This window comes from Lissotriton vulgaris, unplaced genomic scaffold (genome assembly GCF_964263255.1).
Source record: "Lissotriton vulgaris unplaced genomic scaffold, aLisVul1.2 SCAFFOLD_3071, whole genome shotgun sequence".
Taxonomy (NCBI): Eukaryota; Metazoa; Chordata; class Amphibia; order Caudata; family Salamandridae; genus Lissotriton; species Lissotriton vulgaris.
Window position 1 is genome coordinate 240,982 of NW_028254224.1, and position 25,013 is coordinate 265,994.

Here is a 25,013-nt window from a genome sequence, read left to right on the forward strand (position 1 = left end):
TCTTTTGACAAATATTTGTATTCCCCACGGGTGGTCATCTGACTCTCTAGTTGTGTCTATGTTCTCTTTTGTTTATAATATAAGTACATTAGAAGAATGCACACTGATAAATGTGGTGGGAGATTGTAATGCTGAAATCTCAAATTGCTCCTTTTCGACCTTTAGTAACCCGGAGCTAGACGATGTATGGAGTGTCCCAGAGGCAATTTTGCATGGCTATAACAAATCAGGCAAGTGAGGTTTACATTTTTGGTGTTGTCTGAGAAGAAATTACTTTGTTGCTTTAAATTGGAGATTCCCAGAGGATTCCTCAGTTTCTTTTACTTTTCATTTCTCTGGAGGGAAATCACTAGTTGATTATATTATGGTATCCTACCAAATTTTTGGTGCTTGTACACAGTTTTTGGTATTGAGGACGAATCTGAGTGATCATAGTATTCTTTATATGGTCACAATTTGAACCTCAAGGTGCCCGAGTACTGGAATCCCAGAAATGGCACAATTGTCTAATATAACAAATGGGTGCACCTTTTGGTCAAATAAAAATTCTATACACTTGACAGGACTTGTTAAAACAGCGGGTTCCGGTCCTACACAAGAAAAACCTATCGCCTGATTTGAGAAGCACATAATTTTATTTAGATCATGTGGGAATAAGAATCGAGCCACTAGCTCTAAACTCTTGGTAGCTACCTCTCAGAAGGTAAAAAAAGCTAAATCAGGAGCTAAACTTTCTAGTTAGGGAACAATTTAGGCAGTCATCACTACTGAGGCAAAGGGAAATCCATTGATTAAAGTGGGGAGAATGAGACTGAAGGTGCCCAAACGTAGAGGAGAGGAGGAATAAAAATGGATTAAGCTGAGAGAGGTTGCACTTTCTGGTGACTCGCGTAAATCTTGGGCAGTAATAGACGAATACTGTGATTGCAGAGTTATGGCTGGAGACATTTTAATATCCGACGCAGAATGGATCCAATATATTTCATAGAACTATGCATCAATTTCAAGTGGCAGGTTTCATTTGGAATTCGATTAGTGAGCCTACCTTACTGAATGTCTATGGCCCTCCTTCCTTTAAGGAGATAGAACGTTTTATTAAAGGTGCAAGGTACTCTGAGGCGATGTGCCATGATGATCTCCTGATATCTCTTATTAAACAAGATATTTCCACACATCCACATGGGCCCTTTTTCTCCAGCCGGTGTTGCAATACTGTTGTGTATATGGGACTATCCCGTCCTCCTGGAAAGGAAGCAAAGTGCCATATTTATACAAAAAAGGATCTTAAAACCTCTCCTGCCAGCTTTAGGCAGATTGCATTATTGGATGGGATTGGGAAACTGTCCGCCAAGAGTATTCTTCTTCACCTTCAGGAATGGACTTTTGTTAATAATTTTGTTCCTGTGGAGCAGGCTGGCTTTCCTAAGCATTGTAGTACTCTAGACAATATCAAAGCCCTCCAAAGTTTGAACGAAAAGTATCCAATAGGTAAGGGTATGCCTTATAGGCTGTTTTCCGCGATTTCGAGACCTGCGAATCTCGCGAAATCGCGGTAAAATCCGCGAATCAGCGGGGACGAATTTTCAGCCAAGCAAGGGTTACAGCAGCAGGTGCGAAAGTTGAACCTAATTTCTTTGTAACCTTTTACAAAAGGGTTACAAACAAATTAACTTCAACTTGGACACCTGCTGGTAATTGCTTCCTGGCGCCTCGTTGCCTACTTGCAACTATTCTCTGACCCTGCTCTGACCCTTGAAGCAGGGTCAGAGAATAGTTACAAGTAGGCAACGAGGCACCTGTCCAAGGAATTAAACCTCATCAGGAAGCACTTACAGATATAAAAAACAGGAAGAAGGGAGAGGATGGCAAATACACCCATTTTGAGTTGTCAGGAGGGGTTAAACTAAAAGAGACCTTTACAGCACAATTTTCATATGCATTTTGCTAAAAATAAAAAGCTGTATGTTCTGTAGGGGCAACTCAGGAATCTGGCCCTTCAGAGATCCGGCCTCTCTTTCTTTCTCTCGTTCTCTCTCTCCCTCTCTCTTTCCCTCTCTTTCTCTCTATCTATCTATCTATCTATCTATCTATCTATCTATCTATCTATCTATCTATCTATCTCTCCCTCTCCCATAAACGACTGCATGGGTAACTTCGCTATGCAAGCGGCTCGCGAAGACGCAAAAAGCCCCGCGAACATGCAAAAAACCCTGCGAACACGCAAAAAACCCCGCGAACACGCAAAAAACAAAAATCCGCAAATTCGCACAAATTCGCGAATTTTGCGGATCGGGAATTCGCAAATCCACAAATTCGCAGATCGCGAATTCGCAAAATTCGCCCATGCTTAATTGCAGTATTTAAATTGCCTAAAGCTGATTGCACTGAATTATACTGAAGTACTGTACTAGAGTTACACTGTTGTCCCTGCTATATTCTTCACGTTGATCAGGTTCCGCATTTCTCGCTATTCAATAGTGATTTTGCACTTTATTAGCCAAGGCTTTTTTATATGTGTGTAGTGTGTTTGTACATTGATTGTTTCTGTCATATATATTACTTTGTATATAATCATCTGTGTGATCTGTATACTGGCTGTTTCAGGCATGTATTTTATTTGAATGTATGACGTTGCATTGCATACATTAACACATCAGTATTTTACATTGCATTCGTTACAACGCAAGTCATTACAACGACTTGCGCTGGAAGGCACTGGACTTAGGAATAGTGGGGCAGATGTATAAAAAAAACATTTTGCGAGTCTTAAATAGCAATTTTTTGTGAATCGCTATATCGGAATCGCAAAATGGTATGTAAGAAGAATTCTGCGATAAAATAGCGATTCCTTAAAAATCGCAGAATATTCTGCGAATTATTTGCGATTTCTAAAATAGCGAAAATCGCAATTTAAGAAATCGCAAAATCGGGAACCATGCAATGCAGGAACAGGCTGATGACATCACAACCAGGAAGTTCCAGTGATTGCTTGCACCTGCTACCCAGAGCCACACCCAGTGGCAGTTGGAAGAGTGTGCCGAGGCAGAGCAGACCTGTTTGGAGAGCAATGGAGTCACAGAAGGCGCATAAGGAGCAGGCATTGGAAAAGAGGAAAAGAAAGCAGAAGTTTTCCGAAAAGGAGCAAGAAGTGCTCATAGAAGAAATGGTGTGTAACCATGAGGACCTGTTTGGGAAAAAAGCATTGAAAGTACCTGACTCCAGGAAAAGAAAAATCTGGCTGGAGATCCAGGAGAAAGTTAACTCTGTAGGAGTCCCCACACGCTCCATTGATGAAATCAAAAAAAGGTGGTATGACATGAGACTCAGATCTAAAGAAAGACTTGCTGAGAGGATCAAGGAGGCAAACCAAACAGGTGGTGGAACTTCTGTTGTGGACAAACCCACACCCCATGAGGAACTGATTGAATCCACACTGTTACCTGAAAGTGTGAGTGGAGTGGCTACCATTGACAGCTCTGAACCCACAGCAAGTCCACAAGGTAAGAGGACTGCAAATTGCATGCATGTGTGTGTACAAAGAATGTGTGTGTGTGCTCTGCATGTCAGAGGAATAGTAGTCCAGTCATACTGTGAAACAAGAACTGAGCAATGCATTATGGGAGTGGTAGTCATTTTGACATAGTAACACTCTCAATCATAGTCACTCATGTTATTTTCATGAGTAGTACTTCGGTATGCTGCAGCAATGCAGTACAAGTAGTAGTCTGCCATGAATTAATTTATTTTGTCATGAACACAAATTCATATTTTGAACTCTACATCCACATGACATACAAGTGAGGCCAGGACTGATAATGAATTAGAATTTTACCTCCCCATGTGACGTCAGAAAATGAAGATGAAGTCACTAATGCCCCTGTGCAACATGTCACCATTCAAAGGAAGCGGCGATGTGTACCACCTTTAGAACCAATGGTACAGGATGAAAATTCAGTTGTTGAATCATTCCCAAAGAGACAGTCACAGTGTCCTCCCAAGCCGCACAACAGGAATCCCAAACACCAAGGCTGGCACGCTCATTCCGTCTGGATGCATCTGGAAATAACACAGGACAAAGTGAAGGAGTCACAGTGTTTGCGGGGCTTGAGCAGAACATGCTTCAGGTGCAACGCCAACAACATAAGGCACTGAGATCCATTAATAGGCAGCTACTGAAGTCAAACAAAAACCAGGAATGCATGGCTGCTTCCATTGACAAACTCTGCGTGACACTTTTAAAAACAGAAAAGGCACGAAACAGGGCTGCACAGGCTGCGCAGAATAGGATGCACACATACACCAAGGCCATCAACAGGCTATGTGCAGTCACCAGCAATTTCACACGTCGCAGCATCAACATGCAGTGTGAATTGAGTGACTGCACACGTGCAGTTGTAAAGAGTGTGGACAAAATAACATTGGTCCTGGAAACCATGCAAACCACTCAATCAGGTGCAAGCGCTCTCCTCTGCTCTGGAGAAAGCGAGGACAACTCCAGTAGGAGTAGTAACAACCCCAGCCCAACTAACATCATGGTGCAACGCAGGAGTGGAAGGCGTTCCACTACCGGACCTGAACAAGAGGCCATTCCTCCACAGGAGCAACATGCTTCCACCCGCCAGCGTAAAAAATGACTTTAGGGGGGCGTGGCCAAGATGGCGGCGGAGTAGGACGCTCTTTCGAGTCCCTCCAGCGCCGAGCCCGTGCTTAGCATTGTTCCAGCACTATTGGCGGCCTGCTTTTCGCCTGCTTGGGTCCCGCTGTGCTCCTGGAGACGAGGGGACAGGTCCGGAGTCTCGGTGATAGCCGCGGAGGCCCGAGAGTGGAATCGGTAGCGGCGGCGACCTGCGGCCCTGCAGCGGCCTTGCAATCCCCGGCCTGCCGTGAGGGGAGACGCCGGACTTCCGGTCCGCGGCGGAATAGCACAGGCCGGGTCTGAGAGGAGACGTGGAGCGGGCGATCGGCCCCACGGAGTAACGCAGTGCCTCAGCACCACGTTGGAGGCCGGGACCGGCGGGGGGAGCGTGGATCGGAGCGGCGAGGCTGGTGAGTGCTGCGGGCTTGCGGCTTCCCCTCCCCCTGGCCCGGTCTCTACGATCTGGCGGAGCGGCCTGATTGTGGTTTCCCTGCCTGCTTCTGCCCTTGGAGAGTACCCGGGCCTGGAGCTGTGACTGCTGGTGGGCCCGCTGACCTGGAGGTGCGTTGAGGGAGGTCCCTGGACCCCTAGCGGCCCGGACTCGGGGGGGTTGTTTGGACTTGGGGGCCAGGCGGACCTGGAATCGGGCGGCAGCACCCCACAGGAGGGGACGAGGAGAAGGCCTGAGGCGGGAGGGCCCTGATCCTTGGGGCCTGAGCTGTCTGGCCGCGCAGTACCTGGGGAGCTGGCCCGAGAGGAGAGCGGGTGGTCACTGTTGCCCGGCGGAGGTAGTTGCTGAAGGCCCAGCAGCTTGTGGGGGCCCGGTTACATAGCTCTTCATCCCTCTGGCTCTGCCCAGGGTACTCCGAGGCGCCCTGGATGGTGGAGGGGCCCTACTGGAGCGCTACTCCTGAGAAGTTGGGCATCTAGCTGGGGTCTGCTTGGCCCTGCCTTGGCGCTGAATACCTGGGTCAACGGAGTGATCGGCCGCAGCCGCGCAAGAGGGGAGCATCAGAGTTTGGCTTTGACTGGAGTGGTGGCGTTTGTGATTCGTAGGCCTGTGATCCCCGGCCTAGCATTGAACCTGGGCCTCTTCTTGCCGCACTGCAGAGCGGAGTACCGAGGGCGCCTGGAGTGGGCACTGGGACCACCTGATGAGGGCCGTTGCGGGGGACTGGATAGCGCAACTTGGGTGACGCACCAGCACTGGGCGATGGTGAGAGGAGGCGGACAGTTGGAGTGCCGGAGTCGTCCATAGCAGCGAAGGGCTCACTGCGCCCCACGAGATGTGCCGCAATGTCGAACGCATCCCGCAACAAAGGGAAGGCGGGTAAGGACGGCGCGTCAAAGTCTACCTTGCACCCGGCATCCCCGGGGCCAGCGCATCGCCTTAGAAGTCGGATTCATGACGGAGCTTTTTACCTCCATCAAGGAAGACATTTCGGAGCTGCGTGCCCAACTTGCATCGGACCTCCGAGAGGTGCGGAGGGATGTGGATGGTATCGGGAAGCGGGTGGCTACTCTGGAGGAACATGATCTGAGTGTGGCAAATGATGTGCACCAGTTGCAGAAAGACATCATCCGACTCACTGAACGAAACCTGGACCTCCAATCCCATACGGAAGACCTGGAGAACCGTTCTCGAAGGAACAATATTCGCATTCGAGCTGTACCGTGCAACGGGGAGGCGGGGGACCTCCAGGGCTATGTCCAGGCCCTTCTACTGCAGATGCTGGGCAATGACGACGTCCAGGAAATCAGGATGGACAGGGTGCACAGAGTTGGATTGCCAAGGAGAGGGGGCCGCCACGGGACATATTAGTTTGCGTTCATGACTTCCAACTGAAAGAACGCATTCTGCGGAAGGCCTGAACCATCGCTTCACTGCAATTTAGGGAGCACAGGCCGCAGCTATACCAAGACCTGGCGGCAACGACCCTCCAGAAGAGGCGGGAGTTTCGCCCTGTGACTACCTTTCTTCGGGAGTGTTACATCTCCTACTCTTGAGGCCATCCATTCCGCATTATTTTTCGGTGGGAGAACAGGCTGGCGCAGATCCATTCCCTCCAAGTGGCGAAGGATCTACTTGGCTTGGATGATGTGCCTCCATCACAGGCCGCGGGTGGCTCTCCGTCCAGGAGGCGCAGGCGCTCCTCCTCTTGGCAAAGGGTGGGCCCGGATTTGGATACCAGACGGCCTGACCGCTCGACTAGCCTGCAGGAGAGGGGGGCGGCTGTAGCTTCAGTGGCCTCTGCGACTTTGGCGTCCTCCCAACAAAGCTCAGGAGCTGCTTAGTCTTTGACCAACAGCAGGCAGGCGCCGGATGGGCACGTGACTTCGGGTACCGTGGGTTTGAATGTACTTTTGGAGAAGACACCCCGGTCCGTGGTCCCTGGGGGCGCCTGATGTGGTCTCCCGGCCCCACCCCAAGAGGATTCTTCCGTTCTACCTTCTACTGGGAGTGTTAAGTACACTGGGTTGTAGTGCCTTGAGTTCTTTCCTATTGTTTTTTTTGTTTCAGGGGGGGTTGGTGGGGTGGGCTTGGGGGGGTTGCATGGGGGTTTCATGGTGGCGACGTGAATGCTCTTTGGCTTCTATGGCCGGGATGGATGTGGGTGAGTGTGGCGTGCGTGGAGTGGGAGGGTACGGTGCCACAGTTAATGAAGGCTATTTGCCAGGATGACGGTGCCGGGGGGGGGAGAGATGAGTCGCCCTTCTGCATTGCCTTTGACTGATGGGTTCTCGAATATGGGATGGGAGATTCATGAGGTGGCTGTAGAGCGTCCTGATCTGTTATTCCATATGCCTGTTAGTATAGGGACTTGGAACGTTAAGGGCCTGAATTCTCCGCAGAAGCGACAGAAAGTATGGAAATATGTGACTGATCACCAGTTGGATGTTGTAGGGCTCCAAGAGACCCATTTAGCGCGCAAAGACGAGCTGCGCCTTAGGCATAGGGCGTATCCCCTTATATACAGATCTTCGGCATCCACGAAACATAGGGGGTTGCGCTCCTCTTCCGCGCTGCGCTGCACTTCCAGCCTGTTGCAGTGCGCAATGATAAGGATGGCCGCTGGCTGATGGTGAAGGGGCTCCTTCAAGGGCGGCTATGTACCTTTGTGGTAGTGTATCTCCCAAATGCTGGCCAAAACAAGTTCCTACAAAGTCTGCTGCAGAGAGTGGGTGATTTTGCTGAAGGGCACTTGTTCCTTTTGGGGGACTTTAACTTGGTATGGGACAAAACAGTGGATAGCTCTGGGGCCATAGGGCTGACACGGGATGTTTTCTGTCTCATCGCAGCAGTTGGTGGGGGAGCTAGGGCTGGTTGATGGTTGGTGCTTTTTCCATCCTACCTCTCGGGACTACACATTTTTCTCTCATGTACATCACTCCTACTCCCGACTGGATCACATTTTCCTTATCCAGGCTCTTAGAGGGGATGTTCTTGATTCCACCATTCTTCCACTTTCCGTCTCTGACCATAGTTTGCTGGTGCTTAGCCTTCGTTGGTCGCCGTCCGGTGACGGGCAACGGAAATGGTACTTCCCAGCCTCGGTGGTAAGGGATGATACCTCTAATAAGGCGTTACGGGAGGCTATCCGGGAATTTTTTTAGCTTAATCCAGCGTCCGACACCTCGGTTTCCAAAACTTGGGACGCCTTTAAAGCGCCCGTCAGGGGCACATGCCTGGGCCTCAATCCACACCTCAATAGGTTGCGGCGAAAGGACCGGGAGGACCTGGAGGCTGAGTTGGCGAAACTCGAACAGGCTCACAAGCTCAAACCCTCGAGAGTGACCTTCCGACCCCTGACGGCAGTCCGAGGGAAATTGTGAGCCCACTACAATAATAGGGCCGAATTCACACTATTGAGGTTGGGAAGACAAACTTACTCTTGTGGGAACAAGGTAGGCAGACACCTGGCGCATCAACTACGAGACAGGAGGGAACGAGAATACATCGGTGGGATTCGAGATGCGACGGGTGTGGTACAACATCGGGACGAAGCGAAAGCGGCCATTTTTGGCTGCTTTTATGCGGACCTCTACACGGGGGACAGGTTGGACACGGGAGCTCAGAGGGAGTATTTGCGGTGCTTGCCCCTCCCCCAGATATCTAACGAGTGGAACGAGCTTCTGGGGGCCCCGATTACCAGAGAGGAAGTGCTTGAAGCTAGCAAGAATCTAAAATGACACAAGGCTCCTGGGCCGGATGGCTATACCGCCGTTTTTTACAAAACCTACGCCACCGACCTCTGTGATTTTTTGGTATCCCTCTTTAATAGCATGGCCGAGACCGGCTCTTCAGTCGGTTCCCTGGCGGAGGCGATGATAACGGTTTTGCCGAAGCCTGGGAAGGACCCCGCCCAATGTACCTCATTTCGCCCCATAGCGCTCCTCAACATAGACGCTAAACTATATTCGGCGATCCTGGCGCATAGGCTGCAAGACTTAATGCCGGCGATCATACATCCTGACCAATCCGGATTTATCAAAGGGCGCCAGACTCACGATAATACGCGTAGGGTGGTTCGCTTAATTGAAAAGGCAAACAGGTTTCGCATTCCGGCGGTCCAGGTGGGGTTGGACGCCGAAAAGGCTTTCGATCGTGTGGACTGGAACTTCCTGTTTAATACGATGGAGGCCTTTGGTTTTTCAGAAAAGTTTATTACCATGGTGAGGGCTAACTTCGGCGGTCCTAGGTATCGTGTAGCGGTAAATGGCCACATGTCGGCGTTCTTCCCGCACTCCAGAGGCACTAGGCAGGGGTGCCCTCTTTCCCCCCTCCTGTTCGCATTGAGCATTGAGCCCTTGGCGGTGGCGGTGCGAGAGCATGAGGGGGTTTGGGGCCTTCCGTTTACGGGAGAGCAACATAAAATCACGCTCTTCGCGGATGATATTTTATTTTCTGTGGCAGACCCGGAACACTCGCTGCCTTGTATCAGGGAGATCCTGCTGCAATATGAAGAGGTGGCCGGCTTCAAGGTTAATTATAGCAAATCGCATATCCTGAATCTTACTCTTTCGCAGGCTGAGATGGAACGCGTGCGGCCCTTGACACCTTTGGCCTGGGCCGATGGTTCAATTGTCTATCTGGGGGTCCACCTGACTCCAACAGTGGGCAAGCTATTCTCGGCCAACTTCCCGCCCGTGTTAGCAAAGACCCGAGCGGAATTGGACAGGTGGAAACCTAAATTTTTGTCAGGGCTGGGTAGAATTCATGCTATAAAAATGGTTCTCCTCCCTAAATATCTGTACTTATTTCAAGCCCTGCCCATTCCTCTGGACAGCGATTATTTTCGGCGTCTCAAGACTCAGATATTGCGTTTTGTATGGCAAGGGGGTCGGGCACGCTTTTCCTTTGTGGTACTGCGTAGGCCGAAGTCCAAGGGCGGAGTGGGACTCCCTGACTTACAGCTCTATTATAAAGCGGCGCAATTGAGGGTGATGGTTGAGTGGTCGCAGCAAACAACAGAAAAACATTGGCTGCACATGGACCGGAGCGTGGCTGGCAGATCGGTCTGGGACTTGGCTTGGAAGCCAAAGAAGGATCGCCCTCTGAACGCTTATATCAGTACCCCCACGGGTACCACTCTGAAGGTATGCGACACCCTGGCCTCGGACGAACACTGGACTACGTTCCCCTCGCCGTTCACGCCCTTGCACTTTAACCCGGCTTTCCCGCCGGCATGTCGAGAGGGGGCCTTCAACGCCTGGAGGGAGGGAGGCTGCAGGGCCTTGACTCACCTGTTTAACGGACAGGATCCCCTCACTTTTGCTAACTGCGTGAGGGACTACGGGGTCCCCTTGTCCGACCGGTATCGTCATGCACAACTGCTTCATTGGGCCACGTCGCCTGGTGTACTGGAGGCAGCTACGAGACCTCCGTCGCCATTCGAGGCCTTCCTTCTGCGAACATCTGCCATGAAGGGTGTCATCTCCTTCCTGTACCAGCTCTTGCTCAAATCGGTGGTGTCACCTAGGCCTCGCTACATGGGGCAATGGGAGGAGATGCTAGGGAGAGATATCTCCGATATTGAGTGGTCGGCATTGTGGCGGGACCTGACGGCGTTTAACCATTCGCTACACCTAAGGGAAGCCCATCTCAAGACCCTTACGCAGTGGTATCTATGCCGAACCAGGCTTCACCGCATCTTCCCGTCTACCTCCGATAAATGTTGGAAGGGCTGTGGGTTCCTCGGGGACTTCCGCCACATTTGGTGGGACTGCCCAGTGATCTGGCCGTACTGGGAGGAAATCCTCTCCCACATCAGGGATATTCTCCACTACCCCGTAGAGGACTCTATGGCTTCTGTCTTGTTAGGCCTGCGTGAACCCGGCCTGGAACATCAGACTCGGACAGACAAGAAGATTTTGTGGCTTTGTCTAGGAGCTGCCAAGCTTACGCTGGCCGCTGCCTGGAAACGGAAAGAGGCACCAGCAATCTCTCTGTGGCACGCAAGACTTTGGAAACTCCTAAGCTTGGAAAGAATGGCGGACATCTTCCTCGGCAATTTCAAGAACTTTCAGTATCAGTGGGGCCCCTTGGTTACCTTCCTCTCTAAGGGGTTGCCATCAGCTGTATGCACTGCGTCCTTAAGGTCGCTACACCTGTTTCAAGTCTAGTCTGAATGATAGAATGTGTGTTGGTATGACTGGAGTTGCCACCATGGGAGGGGGGGAGGGAGTTTTATTCCCTGGTTCATGGTACACTGAGGTGCATGTAGCTGGGTCCAGGGCTTGATCGACTTGGACATGTGGGAGCTTGGGCCTGACAGCTCTCCTGCGTGGCCTTTATAGCGCACAAGCCCGTTGAGAGACTCACCGAACTGTTGCTATATAGCTGTATGGATACGGGGACGTGATCTCGAACTTGATATGCCTATGTCATTATGAGATGTTGATGCTTCATGACTCCGGATTATGCCCACTGCATGGGGAAATGTGCGGCACCTCGGTGGCCTCCCTGTGTTTTCTTGTTTTTCTCAAAATTAAAATTTTACAAAAAAAAAAAAATGACTTTAAAGTGTTCAATTTACTATGCAGCAGTAATGCATAGAGACAATTTCTTATTTTCTTTAACACTTATGTCTTTTTTAAGTTCACAAAAATTAGAAGTAATGAGTCAAACATATAGTACTTGTTGCATGTTCAGAATTAAAATAACAATAGCAAAGTGATATTGGTGTGTAGTATTTTTTCTTACCTAAAAATAGTTACGTGTAATCTCTGCCCTTCTTTGACGACCAGCCATGGCTCCTACTCCTGCCACTGCCATTCTTTGTGGAGGGTTGTCATCATCATCAGATGTGTCAGAGTCACTCACTTCTATTTCTGTGCCTTTGTGAATAGCCATATTATGCAGCATTACACATGCTGTCACAATTTTGCAACATTTCTCTGGATTGTATTGCAATGCACCTCCACTTTTGTGTATGCATCTGAAACGGCTTTTCAGGATTCCAAATGTACGTTCAATCACCCCACGTGTAGACCGGTGTGCCCTGTTGTGCCGTTTTTCACTTGCATTTGCAGGATTCAAGTATGGGGTGAGTATGAAATCACGCACTGCATAGGCACTATCACCTGCATATTATGGAGGAATTAGTAATTGTATGTTCCAGTCCATATTGGTGGATGGATGGATGGATGTATGGATGGATGTTTGCATGTGTATTACTTACCTAGCAGGTATCCATCTCGGTATGTCTGAAGATGTAAGTTTCATGTGTACTCCCTGGAAACTTTGCAACAATGTCATTGATAATGTATTTTTCATTGCATATGATCTGGATGTTCAGCGAGTGGTAGCTTTTTCTATTCCGGAATACATATTCTATGGCTGCTGGTGGAGTGATGGCAATATGGGTTCGGTCTATGCATTCAATGACATGAGGAAATCTTGCAATATGATAGAAATCCAACTTTGTTTCCTGTATGGCTTGCTGTGTATTTGAGAAATATATATGATATTGGAGTCTATTTATCATTGCGTCCAGGAAGCGATGGAAAAAATGTGATAGGCCACTCTGTGACACTCCACCAACCTCTGCAATTACAGTTTGAAAAGAGCCAGATGCCAAAAGGTGCAGTGAGCACAATGTCTGCACATGTGTTGGTATTGATTGTGTTCTGGCTGTTTGGTGTGCCAAAAAACGTTCCAATTCAGTAATGAGGTCAAGAATGGTGTGAGGATGTAGCCTGTATTTTTCATAGATCTCCTTCTGAGTCTGCTGAAAAAGTGTAATGCGTAATCGGAAAATTCTATCCTGCCTTTGTCTTCTCTGGGCAAGAGCGTGGATGCGCAGCCTCCTGGTGTTATTAGCGATTTTATAAAGTGCGTTTTTTGGAAAATCGCTATTTGCGATTTTTTCTTACATCTCGATGCGATTTCTTGCCTTGCGATTTTCGCTAAAGTGCGAAAATGCTAAATTAGAAATCGCAAAAAATTCTGCGAATATTCATTTCTCGCACATTAAGAATTTGCAAAAATGCGATTTCTTATTATGCGATGCGATTTTTTTGATACATCCCAATTGCACTTTTGCATGTCGCAAACACTGCGAAATTGCGATTCGCAGCATTTGCGACATGCAAAACACTTGATACATCTGCCCCAGTATCATTTACTTTTCCAACTCCAAACTACATAACAGTAGGGAAGGTATTGGAATAGTAAATCATACTGTTTCTTAGCTTAGACTGCCATTCAAGCAAGTCGTTGTAACGACTTACGTTGTAATGACCGTGATGTAATCATACCGCGGTGTAAAGACCGTGCTGTAAAGGTCGTTCTCCATTTTATTTTGTTTATTATCAATTGTGAGATCTGGTTTTGTAGATACTAGTGTCTTTTTTATATGGACCTGTATGAATTCCAAATCATCATACACATTTTGACATGACTTGGGTATGGTCACCCATGGAAGTCGATTTACCAAAATGCCTCGGGTAGTGGCTGCCACAAGTGCACCAAGCACACAAGGAGAGAGAATTGCACCATATCCTTGTCTCTCTTTGATGCAAAGCAGTGCATCAGCTTTGGTGCAGTGTTAACTTGCATCAAAAAATAGTAAATCTTGGCCTAAATCTCCATCAATCCCACTCACTACCTGTCACTGACTCTCACTCATGTTCACTCATACATATGTGCTCACACATAGACACATGCTCACACATACCCACGGTATCTCTAACACATAAAAACACTCTCACCCACAAACATGCACACAACATTCATTTAAAGCTATTATTACTTACCACAGCTGCCAGCAAAGGTCCCATCCCAGCTAAGTGTGCTCTATTTGTTTACACTAATAGTGAAAAATAGAACTTTATTTACTATTAGGATAATGAAAAATGGGTAGAAAATAAGGGATATGGAGCCCTTCCTGTGTTCTTGGCACTGGTGTTGCCACCTCTGAGGCCAGGTGTTGCAGAGGCAGGGTCAGGGGTCACGTGGGGCAAGCCAGGGGTCTCAGCTGCAACACCTGGTGACCACCAAATGGTGTCCATTGGATCAGCCCTGGGAACTTTTACCTCATGGATTAGGGAGTTTCCCCAACCTCAGTCTGGCACTGGGCATAAGAGTGCCATCCCTAGTACTTCTCTCAGAACACTCTTGAAGCTGTGAAGATCAGAAGAAGGACTGTCGTACTGTAGGAATCCTAATTAAATTGTGGACCTGCTTACCTTGAACCCGGCACCCTACAAGGGGCTTTTAATTTGAGCTACAGGGCCAAAACAAGCTTCCAGAGGCCTTTCCTGCAACGTCCTACTTGACCAGTTCACGCTGGACGTACTCTGTACCCTGGCTTTTGTTGATGATGGTGCGGGGACCGGATTTTTGACAACCTGCCATCATTTAGTTCTGCATCAGATCAAACTTACAGCTTGTCCCGTCAACTACTTGACAATGACCAACCAGTTTCCTCCAGATAAACTTTTAAGTCTGAAGGCAAACTTTCAACTGGAACAAACGTGGTCCCTGCTCTGACCTGTGCTCCTCTGCAGTCATCCTTAACTTTTCACTTTGAACCGGACTAGCATGACCTGATACATGCATTTGGAGCTTTGTACTTTTTAGAGCTAGCTTAAATTCAAACTTAAAAAGTTCATATCTCTGGTTCCACTGAAAGTATTTTTGTTGTTTTGGTGTACTTTTTTTAAAATTAAAATAGTTCCATGAGTAGTGGAATTCTGGTCAGTCATGCTGCTGGCAATTAGTTTTTGCACCGGGAGCTTGTCTTGTGTTGTAAAATCAGCGTGAACAGCACCACGTGGAGCACCAAACAGTTCTGCTTCTTTCTGCTGCTGGAGTAGATTTTCTACTCGAGCAGCAGCTTTCGCAATGTTGGCGATAAGCATGGGCGAATTTTGCGGATCTCGCGTTCGCGAATTTTGCGGATTTGCGGATTCGCAATCCGCAAAATCCGCGAATTCCCGCGAATTTGCGGATTTTTTTTTTTTTTTGTGTTCGCCCGTGTTTCTGCCAGTTCGCGAGGGTTTTTACAATTTCGCAATTTGCGAACTTACCTGTCGGGTCGCAAGTTTTGCGAACTTGTTGTTTCTACATGTCCAGCCTGTTTGGGACACTCTTCTTCATCACTGCCACTCTCTGTCACCACTGCCACTCTCTGACTACTCATGCCACCCTCTGGCCCACCCATGCCACCCTCTGTTTCATCACCACACCCTCTGGTTGTCCAGTGTACATTATTTTCGGCAAAGCAAAGCACACCTTCCCTGCCTCAAGTGACCTGAATTAATTTGGGGCTGATTAATGTGTCACAGAATATTTTTTTAGCTGGCACCTGCTTCCTTAGTGCGCCCTGATTAGTGATCTTTTGCACTTGCTAAGTGCTTTCATTGTTGCAAAATTAGTTACAACACCTGCCCTGCCCCAACTGACAATAATGAATTAGGGGCTAATTAATGTGTCACTGAAAGAATTTAAAGTTCCAGCCTGGCACCTGCTTGTCTGCTCCTTTAGCTGTAAATCAGGACCTTTGTGGCATACAGTTAAGGTCAGAGCAGGGTCACACAATAGTTGCAAGCAGGCAACCGAATTCTGGAGGGCCCCCTCAGGAAGCAATACAAAGAATCGTTACAAATCATGAGGTTGACCTTTTGCACCTGCTCATTGCTTTTGCTTTTGCTGAAATCGTTTTGCGGTTTTTTTCGCGCTATTCGCGGGGCGCGGCGTCGTGCGAAACCGACCGCGGAAGCCGCCAATTCGTGCGAATGAGCATTTTATTTTTTTGCGGCTTGTTGTTTCGCGAGTTTTTTTGCAGTATTCGCGAGCCGCTTGCAGCGCAACACGCGAATTTACCCCAAGGTCGAGTACGGGCGCGGCCATTTTGTTTGCGTGACGTATTTCCGTTTCCGCCCGCTATGTATAATCTCGCACAGTAAGCGCATTGCGAGTAGAGGTTCGCACGAGATCGCGCGGGAAATCTAGAGGTTCGCACGAGATCGCGAGGAAAATCTCGCGCGAACTGACTTTCGCGCTCGGAAACGGGCGCCGGCCATCTTGTTTTTCATTCATTTCCTGTGTCTGGGCATGGTGTTTAATCCTCTTGATATCTTTCCCATCCTTTGCTTGTTTTCAGTTTTTTTTTTACGATTTTGCTTCTTATCTATCCCTCTCTTTTCCTAGCTGTATATTTTTGTCTTTTCTGCTATTTTTCTTTACTTTTAAACTACTTTTGTAAACTCTTTTCTTTTCTTCTTCCCTATCCTATTCTTTCTTAATTTTCTACTTCTTCCTACCTTACCTGCCCAGACCATGGTCAAGCCAGGCGCCGTGAAGCTGCCCAGGCACTTGAGGGCCGCAGCGGCGGCGGGGAGTAGTGCTGGACCCAGTGGCAGGACAGCAGGCGTGAGATCGAGGGGGGAGCAGGTGACGCGCCGGGAGATATTCAGCCCGGAGGAAGTGGGCGCGCTGGTCTACTTCGTCCAGCGCCGCCTGCCCAGGACCATCGCGGGAGGCGGCAGGATCGCGGCCGGCGGCTACAACATGCGGGAGCGCCGGAAGCGGTGGGAGAAGGTGTGCTGGGCCATATCCCACCTCTACGGGGTCCAGCGCACCTACAGCCAGGTCACCCATCGCTGGACGGACCTCCTGGACCGCGAGCGCGACCTGCTGGACCAGCTCGGCTTGGAGATCCCCGGGCTTGGTGAGTAGTAGTAGCCATTGGCATTTAATCACTCACTACTATGATGTTTTCTCCTGCTCTGTGTTGTTGTATTGCAAATATTTGTTTTTTACATGGAGCAAGCCAATAATGCCGCTGATGACGATTACATTGTAGTTAAATTATATTTCAAAATCTTCTGTGCATTTCAGGTGCACTGCTCTCCTTCTCAGTGGGGTTGCTACTATGCTTATTTGTTTTCTATTTCGTGGTCTCATTGGCCTGAGTAACTATTATGTATGAGTGTACTTAACAGAACTGCGTAATGCTAGACACTAGGGGGCAGATTACATTTACAAGCCCCTTGCGCCACGTTTACGTTGCCTTGCGTGACGCAACAGCGGCGTAAACGTGCCGCATCCCTGCAAGTCATTTACAGCATGACGCATCTAGGGAGATGCGTCACGTTATAAAGCCATGGGCCTGCACCACAATGGGTGCGTTCCTAGTACGCAGGGTGGGCGGTCCAGCGGCTGTGCGCCTCGCAAAATTGCCTGCGTGAAATCTACAAGATTTAACGCAGGCACTTCTGCGACGCTGCTACGTCAATTCAATTCCTTATGTCTGCTCGAAGCAGGCGAAAGGACTGACACAGCATGTAAAGTATTGGGTGGCCCTGAGCATTACTGGAGTTGCATTGCGTTGGCGACGTGACTCCAGCGATGCGCCGCTCTTACGTGACGAGATGCGTCACGCAAGTGCCTACCCTTGCGCCAGGGCGCGCCGCATTGTAAATGAGGCACATCTGCCGTGTCGCAAGGGTAGTTTTGCGTGACGCATTTGATCTGGCGCATCTCTGGAGATGCGCCAGAACGCGTAAGTAAGTATGCCCCTAAGGGGCAGAATTGCAATTACCGTCGCATCCCTGCAAAGTAGCAGGGATGCGCCATTAATTGTGCGGCCCGCTACCACCACCAAACATGGTGCGCCGTATTTGCAATGCGGCGCCCCATGGGCCCAAAACGTCACCGAAGCTTTACTGCTGGAGTTGCGTCGCAACGATGACGCAGCTCCATCAATGCTCTGGGGTACCCTATCTCCCCAATGCTGGGTCAAGCCGTACGTCTGCTTCAAGCAGGTGCAGGGTTTGTGTGACGCATCATTGTCCTAAAGGTGACTGATTGATATTTTGTAGATTTCCCTCAGCCACTATTAGGATGTGTTCCAGCGCAGGAATGCCCTCCCTTGCGCCGGAACGCCCCCTGATGGCGCAGGGCTTTATAACGGGATGCATCTCCCAAATGCGTCACGTTGTTATAATATTATACGCCGCACCATGGCGCCCTTTTTTGTTTAGCTGCTGCGTCACAAAAGTCACGCAAGAACGGCGCAAAAGAGCCGCAAGGGCTTAAATCTGCCCCTTCCTTTGTAACCCTGACAATAAGAAAAATAGTGGCGGTGGATTGATAGTTTGACTATTTAAATGACTGGTAATGTAGCAGGCAACTGTTAGTGTTGTCACTGATCTGACTGAAATCACAATGGAGTTTGTCTGTCACTTTGCGTCTTGCCTGCGGACTGCTGCCTGCCAGTCCTAGGTGAACGTTTCAGTACTTTGTTTAGTGAGTTATGTGACTTTCGAAGTCACAGGTCCGCATATAAATGAAAAGTAACCATAATCAATATAATTTCGCAGAAATATTTTGTTATTGTTCTTTTGAAATGTTTGATTTGGTTGACATTGACAAGCAACAATCATCCATGTTTTCTGTTCTTTCTTTCATGTTGTACGTCAGCTCCCCCCAGGGGCGAGAGGAGGACACAGGAGCAGCAGGCGGCGGATGCTGTTCATCAACAGGGCCAGGATCGGGCAGGCGAGGGCTCCTCTGCTGGCCCCAGTAAGTTTTCATTTTAGACTAGTACCTATTTTTCCTAGCGTTCCTCATTTGACTTTTTTCAAAATTGTCTTTGCTCTTCTTGTAGACTGTATCTAAATTCTTATCCTGCCTCTACTATGACTCCCTGTGGTATTACTAGATTATTCTTATTAGTCTGTCTGTGTAGCTAACTAAGATTGCACGGTTGGCGAAACTCCCATGATTCTAGTCAGCAATAGCTCTATCAACTTAGTGCAGTCCTCTGGGATTGTCCATAATGTCTTTTGAAGTGTTCTATCTGGACTCATGCTTGCAAAAATTGCAAAACCTTTCGCTCAGTCACTCTAGTCTGGACCAAAAAACACAGATTGTATTTAAGTTTAAAAGCTTTATTAAAAGTAAACACATTTATTAAAATGAAGTCATAATAAAACTAAACGTTTAACTGATAATGGAAAAGTGGTTAGTGCTGACGATTAATTGAAGACATTTCTTGTGGTCGAGCCGAGCTCTCACCTGGTTTCAACTTGATCTTGTTGTTAGAAGTCCATCTTCTGTCTGTGTGGAGAAAAATGGTGCGTGTTAAAAAAACAGCCTTCATCAGTTGTGCCAAAAAGTGCAGCAAGACAACCTTCCCTGGAAAAAGGGACATTTTTTTTTAACTTTAACGACAGTCACAAATTACATTGTTTTCACATGTCTTCATTCCTAGACCAAATACTAGTGACTGCTTTATTCTAACATTCTTAAATGTACTTTGTAGGTGGAACATCTGGTGGCGGGGCCAGTGTGGAGGTGGTGGTGCTCGACACCGAGGCGGAGGGCGAATCGGGCGATGCTTCAGGGGAGGAGGCGGCGGCGGCAGCTGTGAGAGTTGAGACGGTGGTGGTGGCGGCCAGAGGTAAGCTCTTATATATTCCTTACTTATTGAGATTGAAGACTAGCTGGGAAGGCAAGAATATGAGATGCATGGCTGGGTGAATGATGAAGCAATGATGGGTGGAAGGACAACAGCCTGGGTGGGTGACACAGAAACTGTATGTGTCCATATACCTGGATCATGCTACTATCTGACTCTTAGATAGCATATGTGTATCTAGAGCAGGGGTACTCCTAGTACGGCCCGCGGGCCGGTGGTGGCCCGGCAAGCCTTCGTTGGCGGTGCGCTGACCTTGCAGACAATCACTGCTCCCCCGGCCCCCACAGAGCAGAGGCTTTTTTGTATTTCACCTGTTAGCGCCCCTGCATCTCCACTCTGACAATCACTGCTCCCCCGGCCCCCACAGAGCAGAGTGGAGATGCAAGGCCACAAAGAGGTGAAATAGAACTAAGCCTCTGCTCTGTGGGGCCGGGCAAGCAGTGATTGTCAGGGTGGAGAAGCAGGGGCGCTAAAACAAACAAAGCCTCAATAATATGTTAATGGTCTTTTAAAGACCTGTTAAGTACTTTGGTGTTGTTGTCTGTGTGTGCGCGTTGAGGAAGCGGTCTCAACCTGGGCTGAAGGCTGACACAGATAGACACACACACAGTGAGATGACAGAGGGGGAGGGAGAGGGAGGGCAGGAGGGAGAGAGAGATGGAGGGAGGGCAGGAGGGAGAGCAGGAGGGAGAGAGATGTATGTAAATGCTGGGTCTGGTGGCTCAGTGGATGAGGGCATCTGCTGCAGGGACCTGTGTGCAACCTCATGGTCACAAGTTATCGTTTTGCTTTAGCCCCGCCCCCTCTGACTCCGCCCCCACCAGTGCGGCCCTCGGCCCCAAACTACACTGTAAATGTAGCCCCTGAGAGAAAGTTTGTGAGTACCCATGATCTAGAGAGAGTAGACGGTCAGTGGATGAACTAAGTGTAACTTTGAAGAGCATGTAACACTAACACTGCACCCGCACGTCCGTTCCAGTGTAGGAAAGGCAAGGAAAAGAACTTTTAATTTTGTCCAAATACTACCATAAATAGTAGCAGTAGTTTGTATTGCAAGCACTGCATAGATCCGGTTATTATGGTGGCCACTCCCTACCTCTCTTAATAAGTTTAGTAGTACTCAGTCATTCATGTGTGGATGTATCACTGGTCACTCAATAAAAAGCAAAGCACCTAAAGTCATCCCATATATAAGCAAAAACATCCCATGTGAAGTGATAGATAATCAGATTATTTATCTTCTTCAATTTTCCATTTCTAGTACTCATTTCCACTGTAGGGTGAAAGTTAAATTAATTAAGCAGTAGCCCTTGAGTTGTAACAGAGTATTCTCAGTGCCACCCGTACTAGAAAAGTAAGAGATTCACCACCTGCATGTACTGGACGGGTACAGTAACGCAACGGCAACGCAAGTCTAGGTCACTCCTCATGGCGTGCGTCTCTTTTTCTCGGGTGCAAGTTTACCGCGCTGGCATTATGCCGGCTTGCAGAAAATAACGTACCAATTTTCCAAAACAAGAGATAAGAAGAAGAATAAGACTGGTGTACTTTCATAGTCGACTCCAATGGAAGTCCACAGTGCTCGTAGACTTTGTTCCTTAAACTCCCACTAATGTTAGAGCAAGGATGAAGAAGTGTGAGGTTAGATAGATACTGGCCTCAATAGTTATGTAATGCGCTTGCAAGTTGCTAGTTGTACTGCAACACAAATTTCTGCTGAATGATTGAGTTAATCTAAAAGAGCATTGGTTACAGACTATGTCTTTCTTTCTTCATATAGGTTCTCCTTCCAAACGGACAAGGAGGAAGGAGCTGGCTAGAGCGGCCCGGCAACGGAGGATCGAGGCCACTGTTGCGGAATATCGGCGGCTGGTGGCCCTGGAGGACGTGGAAAGTGTGCAGTCGACAACTACAACAACGTCGTCTGCATCGGCCTCCGTGGCCCCACGGGCTGCCACCCAGCACAGTGGTCCACCCAGACTGAGCCGGGCTGCCAAAGGCAAACGCCACCACCGAGCAGCAAGGCCAACAGCTGCCTCTCACAGGCATTGCACCTGCAAGGCAGTGAAGGCACGCCTGCGCCGCACCACCCTGATGGTGTCCCGCCTTCAGCAGGAGCTCGCCTTGCTCCGCGAGGAGCATGATGCCCTGGCCCAAAAAGTGAACAGCATCCACCCATAGTGTCCCTTGCCCCTTTTTTAGAGACTTTTGGGGGGTGGGAATTGGGAGTTGGGTTTTTGGGGACTTTTGAAGGACAATCGTTGGGGTTAGGGAGGGTCTTGCGGGAGATTATTTTGTTAGGGATATAAATATACTTTTTCAAACTTTATCTGAGCATACCTGTTTTTTACTGCTTGCCTGGTGGGTGGGGGTTTAACGTTGACTGTTTTCCTGAAAGTTTAGTTCCATTTTCTTCCTTTAAGTGTAAATGCCCAAATGTTTTCAACACTAAGTGCCTCTCACAGACTCAGTGAAGTGAATCCAAGAGTCCTAGGACTTTAGTAGTACTACCTTCAGTCTCTCGTCTCTCGTACTAATACTCCATTATACCCCCAAACCACCAAACGCTTATCTTACCTGTAATTTGTGTTTGAAAGTAGGGCTAGACCCAGGGCTGGCTCCACGGGAAACACCGAATAACGTTGGCAATCTTGGTCGGATAAAATTTCCTCATAGCGGTGGTACTATTGTTGTGACACAGTGGCAGTTGCATGCCTATGAAAAAAAAGAAAATGAAATCTGGTTTGTCCTCCTGAGCAATTCAACGGTACAACTGAGAATATAGCATGTGACAGAAGTACAGTAGAGCAGTGCCACATTGTAGCCTAACAAATGGTAAAGTATAACTACTAATTCGGTTGAAGTTCTTTCACATTAGCAATGGTTCTTTGTCAAGCTGAGTAAGAATATATCATCGACAACTGTGGAAAGAAAGAATGCGACAGTACAGGGCCTGTGTGGAATTATTGATAACGATATTCAACATAAGGTCTCTGTAGCCAGATACCCGAGAGCCTTGCTGGTCACTATAAATCCATTCACAACAACACTCAATGGGGTTGGTCTGGAAGGTGTCCGGTTTACTCCCCGTGATCCAGTCGATGCAAATATGGTTCCACTTCCAAATGTCACCAACACCCAGAAGTGTAAACACAGGGTGTTCGAGGCATTAGGCGGGGGAGAAAAATAACAAACTAAAATAAAAAATGTGGGATGGGTAAAGGTAGGGTCAGCAGGGAAAGGATACCTGTAACAGAAGACAAGACAGGCATCAGTGAAGTGCTGTCCTAACATACAAGAAGAAGGTATAGTAGATAGAAAAGGAGAAATTGCTTTTTTTCTAGGTGTCCCCTCACTCACCAGGGTTGCCCCTTGGTGACATGCTTCATCATTGGGGCCATCCCAGTCCTCTACGGCCTGGGGCGTGCTGCGACTTGCGAATTACGTAGGAGCACTTACAAATGACTATGTGTGGTGCAGATGTGATAGTGGAGTGGACTAAGTGATGTGTTAAGGGATCAATGTAGAAGCAGAGAGAGAGCCAAGAAATGCAGTCACAGTCAGAGAAAAAGGCAAGGGATACTGTATCTATGTGGTTGTAGTGGTCCTGTTGGAAGTGGTAAGTAAGTTGCCCGCAGAAAAAAAATCCTCCTATTAGCGGCACTCCTCCATTGCAGCCGACGCTTCGTCCATCGATGTTGGTCACCAGAAGACACCCTGTCCACTGCCTGCCTGATGCTGAATTGTGGCTCGCTACTGTGAAGCCTGACTCCATCCTTTTTTCCCCATTGCAGAGACTGAAACCCGGCCTGTAATTATTCAACGAAAAACAGGAAGTGATATAATATTACAACACCACTGATAAATAAATATAAGGCATGTAGGCTGTGGAGTGCAAAAAGTCACAATTTGTTTTTCCTAGTAGACAGTACAATGTTTTTGAAAGTGCGTACTCTGAGTCACCTTTTGAAGGATGTATGGGCAAATTAATGTATCGGATCTTGCCCCTCAAGCTAGGTGTACTGTAAACTGTGTTTTAGAACAAAATTAGATCTTCCTAGCAGTGCTCCCACCCAGACCCTTACTAAAGCCAGTCGCAAAAATGTAGAAGACCCCCAATCAAATCTCAAAAAACGAGGCCTAGCAGAAAACTGGTGACAAAACTTACTTTGAAAGTAAAAGTAGGCCGAAGTACCCTAATTACCCATTACCCACCGTGGATTGCATTCAAACCACTTGCAAGCAACCAAGCAAAAGTAGCCATAGCCAGCATCGCTCCAAGACTCGAAATCCCCCCCACTCAAACACATGCAATAGAAATACTGCTAACCCTAACGAACCCTAAGTTAAGAATAGTGGCAAAGGCTTTCTTTAACTATGCCAAATCCCCCCTTTCCCACCATGGATTTTCTTCAAATGACTTGCAACCAAAATTACACATTCTCACGAGTGCTCTAAGACCCCAGAACTCAGTTTGAAAAATCTAGAACACCCCGAAACACATGCAATCCTGCTGCTAGGGCTAACCCTAACGAACCCTAAGTTACAAAAAGTGCCAAAACTAAAGGCTTTTCCACGCGGATTTTGTCCCAACCACTTCTACCCGGTATTAGACCTTCCCAGGAATGCCCCAAGACCCGGCAACCCACCCGCCAAGAAGCGTAACACCCCCAAACAGGCCAAAAGCAAAATCTCATACTTGCAATATTTCTGGGCCTTCGGTCCAAACGCGCTGCGTAGCTAGGCCATAAGTCGGGGTTGGCACGACGGATTTCCTGAAAAGCAAATGCAATCAAGATTAGAGTGTCCCAGCAGTGCTCCCAGATCACGAAACTCACCCGCAAACAGACGGAACCCCCCCTAAGAGCACCTCAAAGGCAAGCAAGTCATCAAAAACACAAAAAAAATTCCGCCTGGGATTTGGTCCAAAACATTTTTATCCGGTATTAGAGCTTCCCAGCAATGGCCCCAGAGCCGTCAACCCAGGAGAAAACGAGTAGAAGACCCCCAAACAGCCAAAGAGCAAAAGTACAAAAATGGGGACTTAGTCACTTTTTCACAAATTTCCCAAATCACTCCGCGCGCGCTCTGCAGCTAGGCCCTAAGTCCCCTCAGCCACCATGGATTTGCTTCAAACCTCTTGCAAAGTAAAGTATATATAGCCAGCAGTGCTCCCACACCACGAAACTCACCCGCAAACACCAGGAAGCCCCCCAAACAGGCCCCCGAAAACGCTACATAGAGCAAAATGTCTGAAATAGCCCAAAAAAAAAATCGGCCTGGATTTTGTCCCAACCCCTTCTACCCGGTATTAGACCTTCCCAGGAATGCCCCAAGACCCGGCAACCCACCCGCCAAGAAGCATAACACCCCCAAACAGGCCAAAAGCAAAATCTCATACTTGCAATATTTCTGGGCCTTCGGTCCAAACGCGCTGCGTAGCTAGG

At 48.3% G+C, this 25,013-nt stretch overlaps 1 protein-coding gene across 1 annotated transcript; it reads left to right on the forward strand.

Moving 5' to 3' along the window:
- Positions 1–2,935: 2,935 nt before the first annotated feature.
- Positions 2,936–4,152, forward strand: LOC147659625 (myb-related transcription factor, partner of profilin-like). The gene is made up of 2 exons (XM_086951596.1): positions 2,936–3,500; positions 3,851–4,152. The coding sequence occupies exons 1-2, from the start codon at positions 2,936–2,938 to the stop codon at positions 4,150–4,152; spliced, it is 867 nt and encodes a 288-aa protein (XP_086807722.1).
- Positions 4,153–25,013: the final 20,861 nt, after the last annotated feature.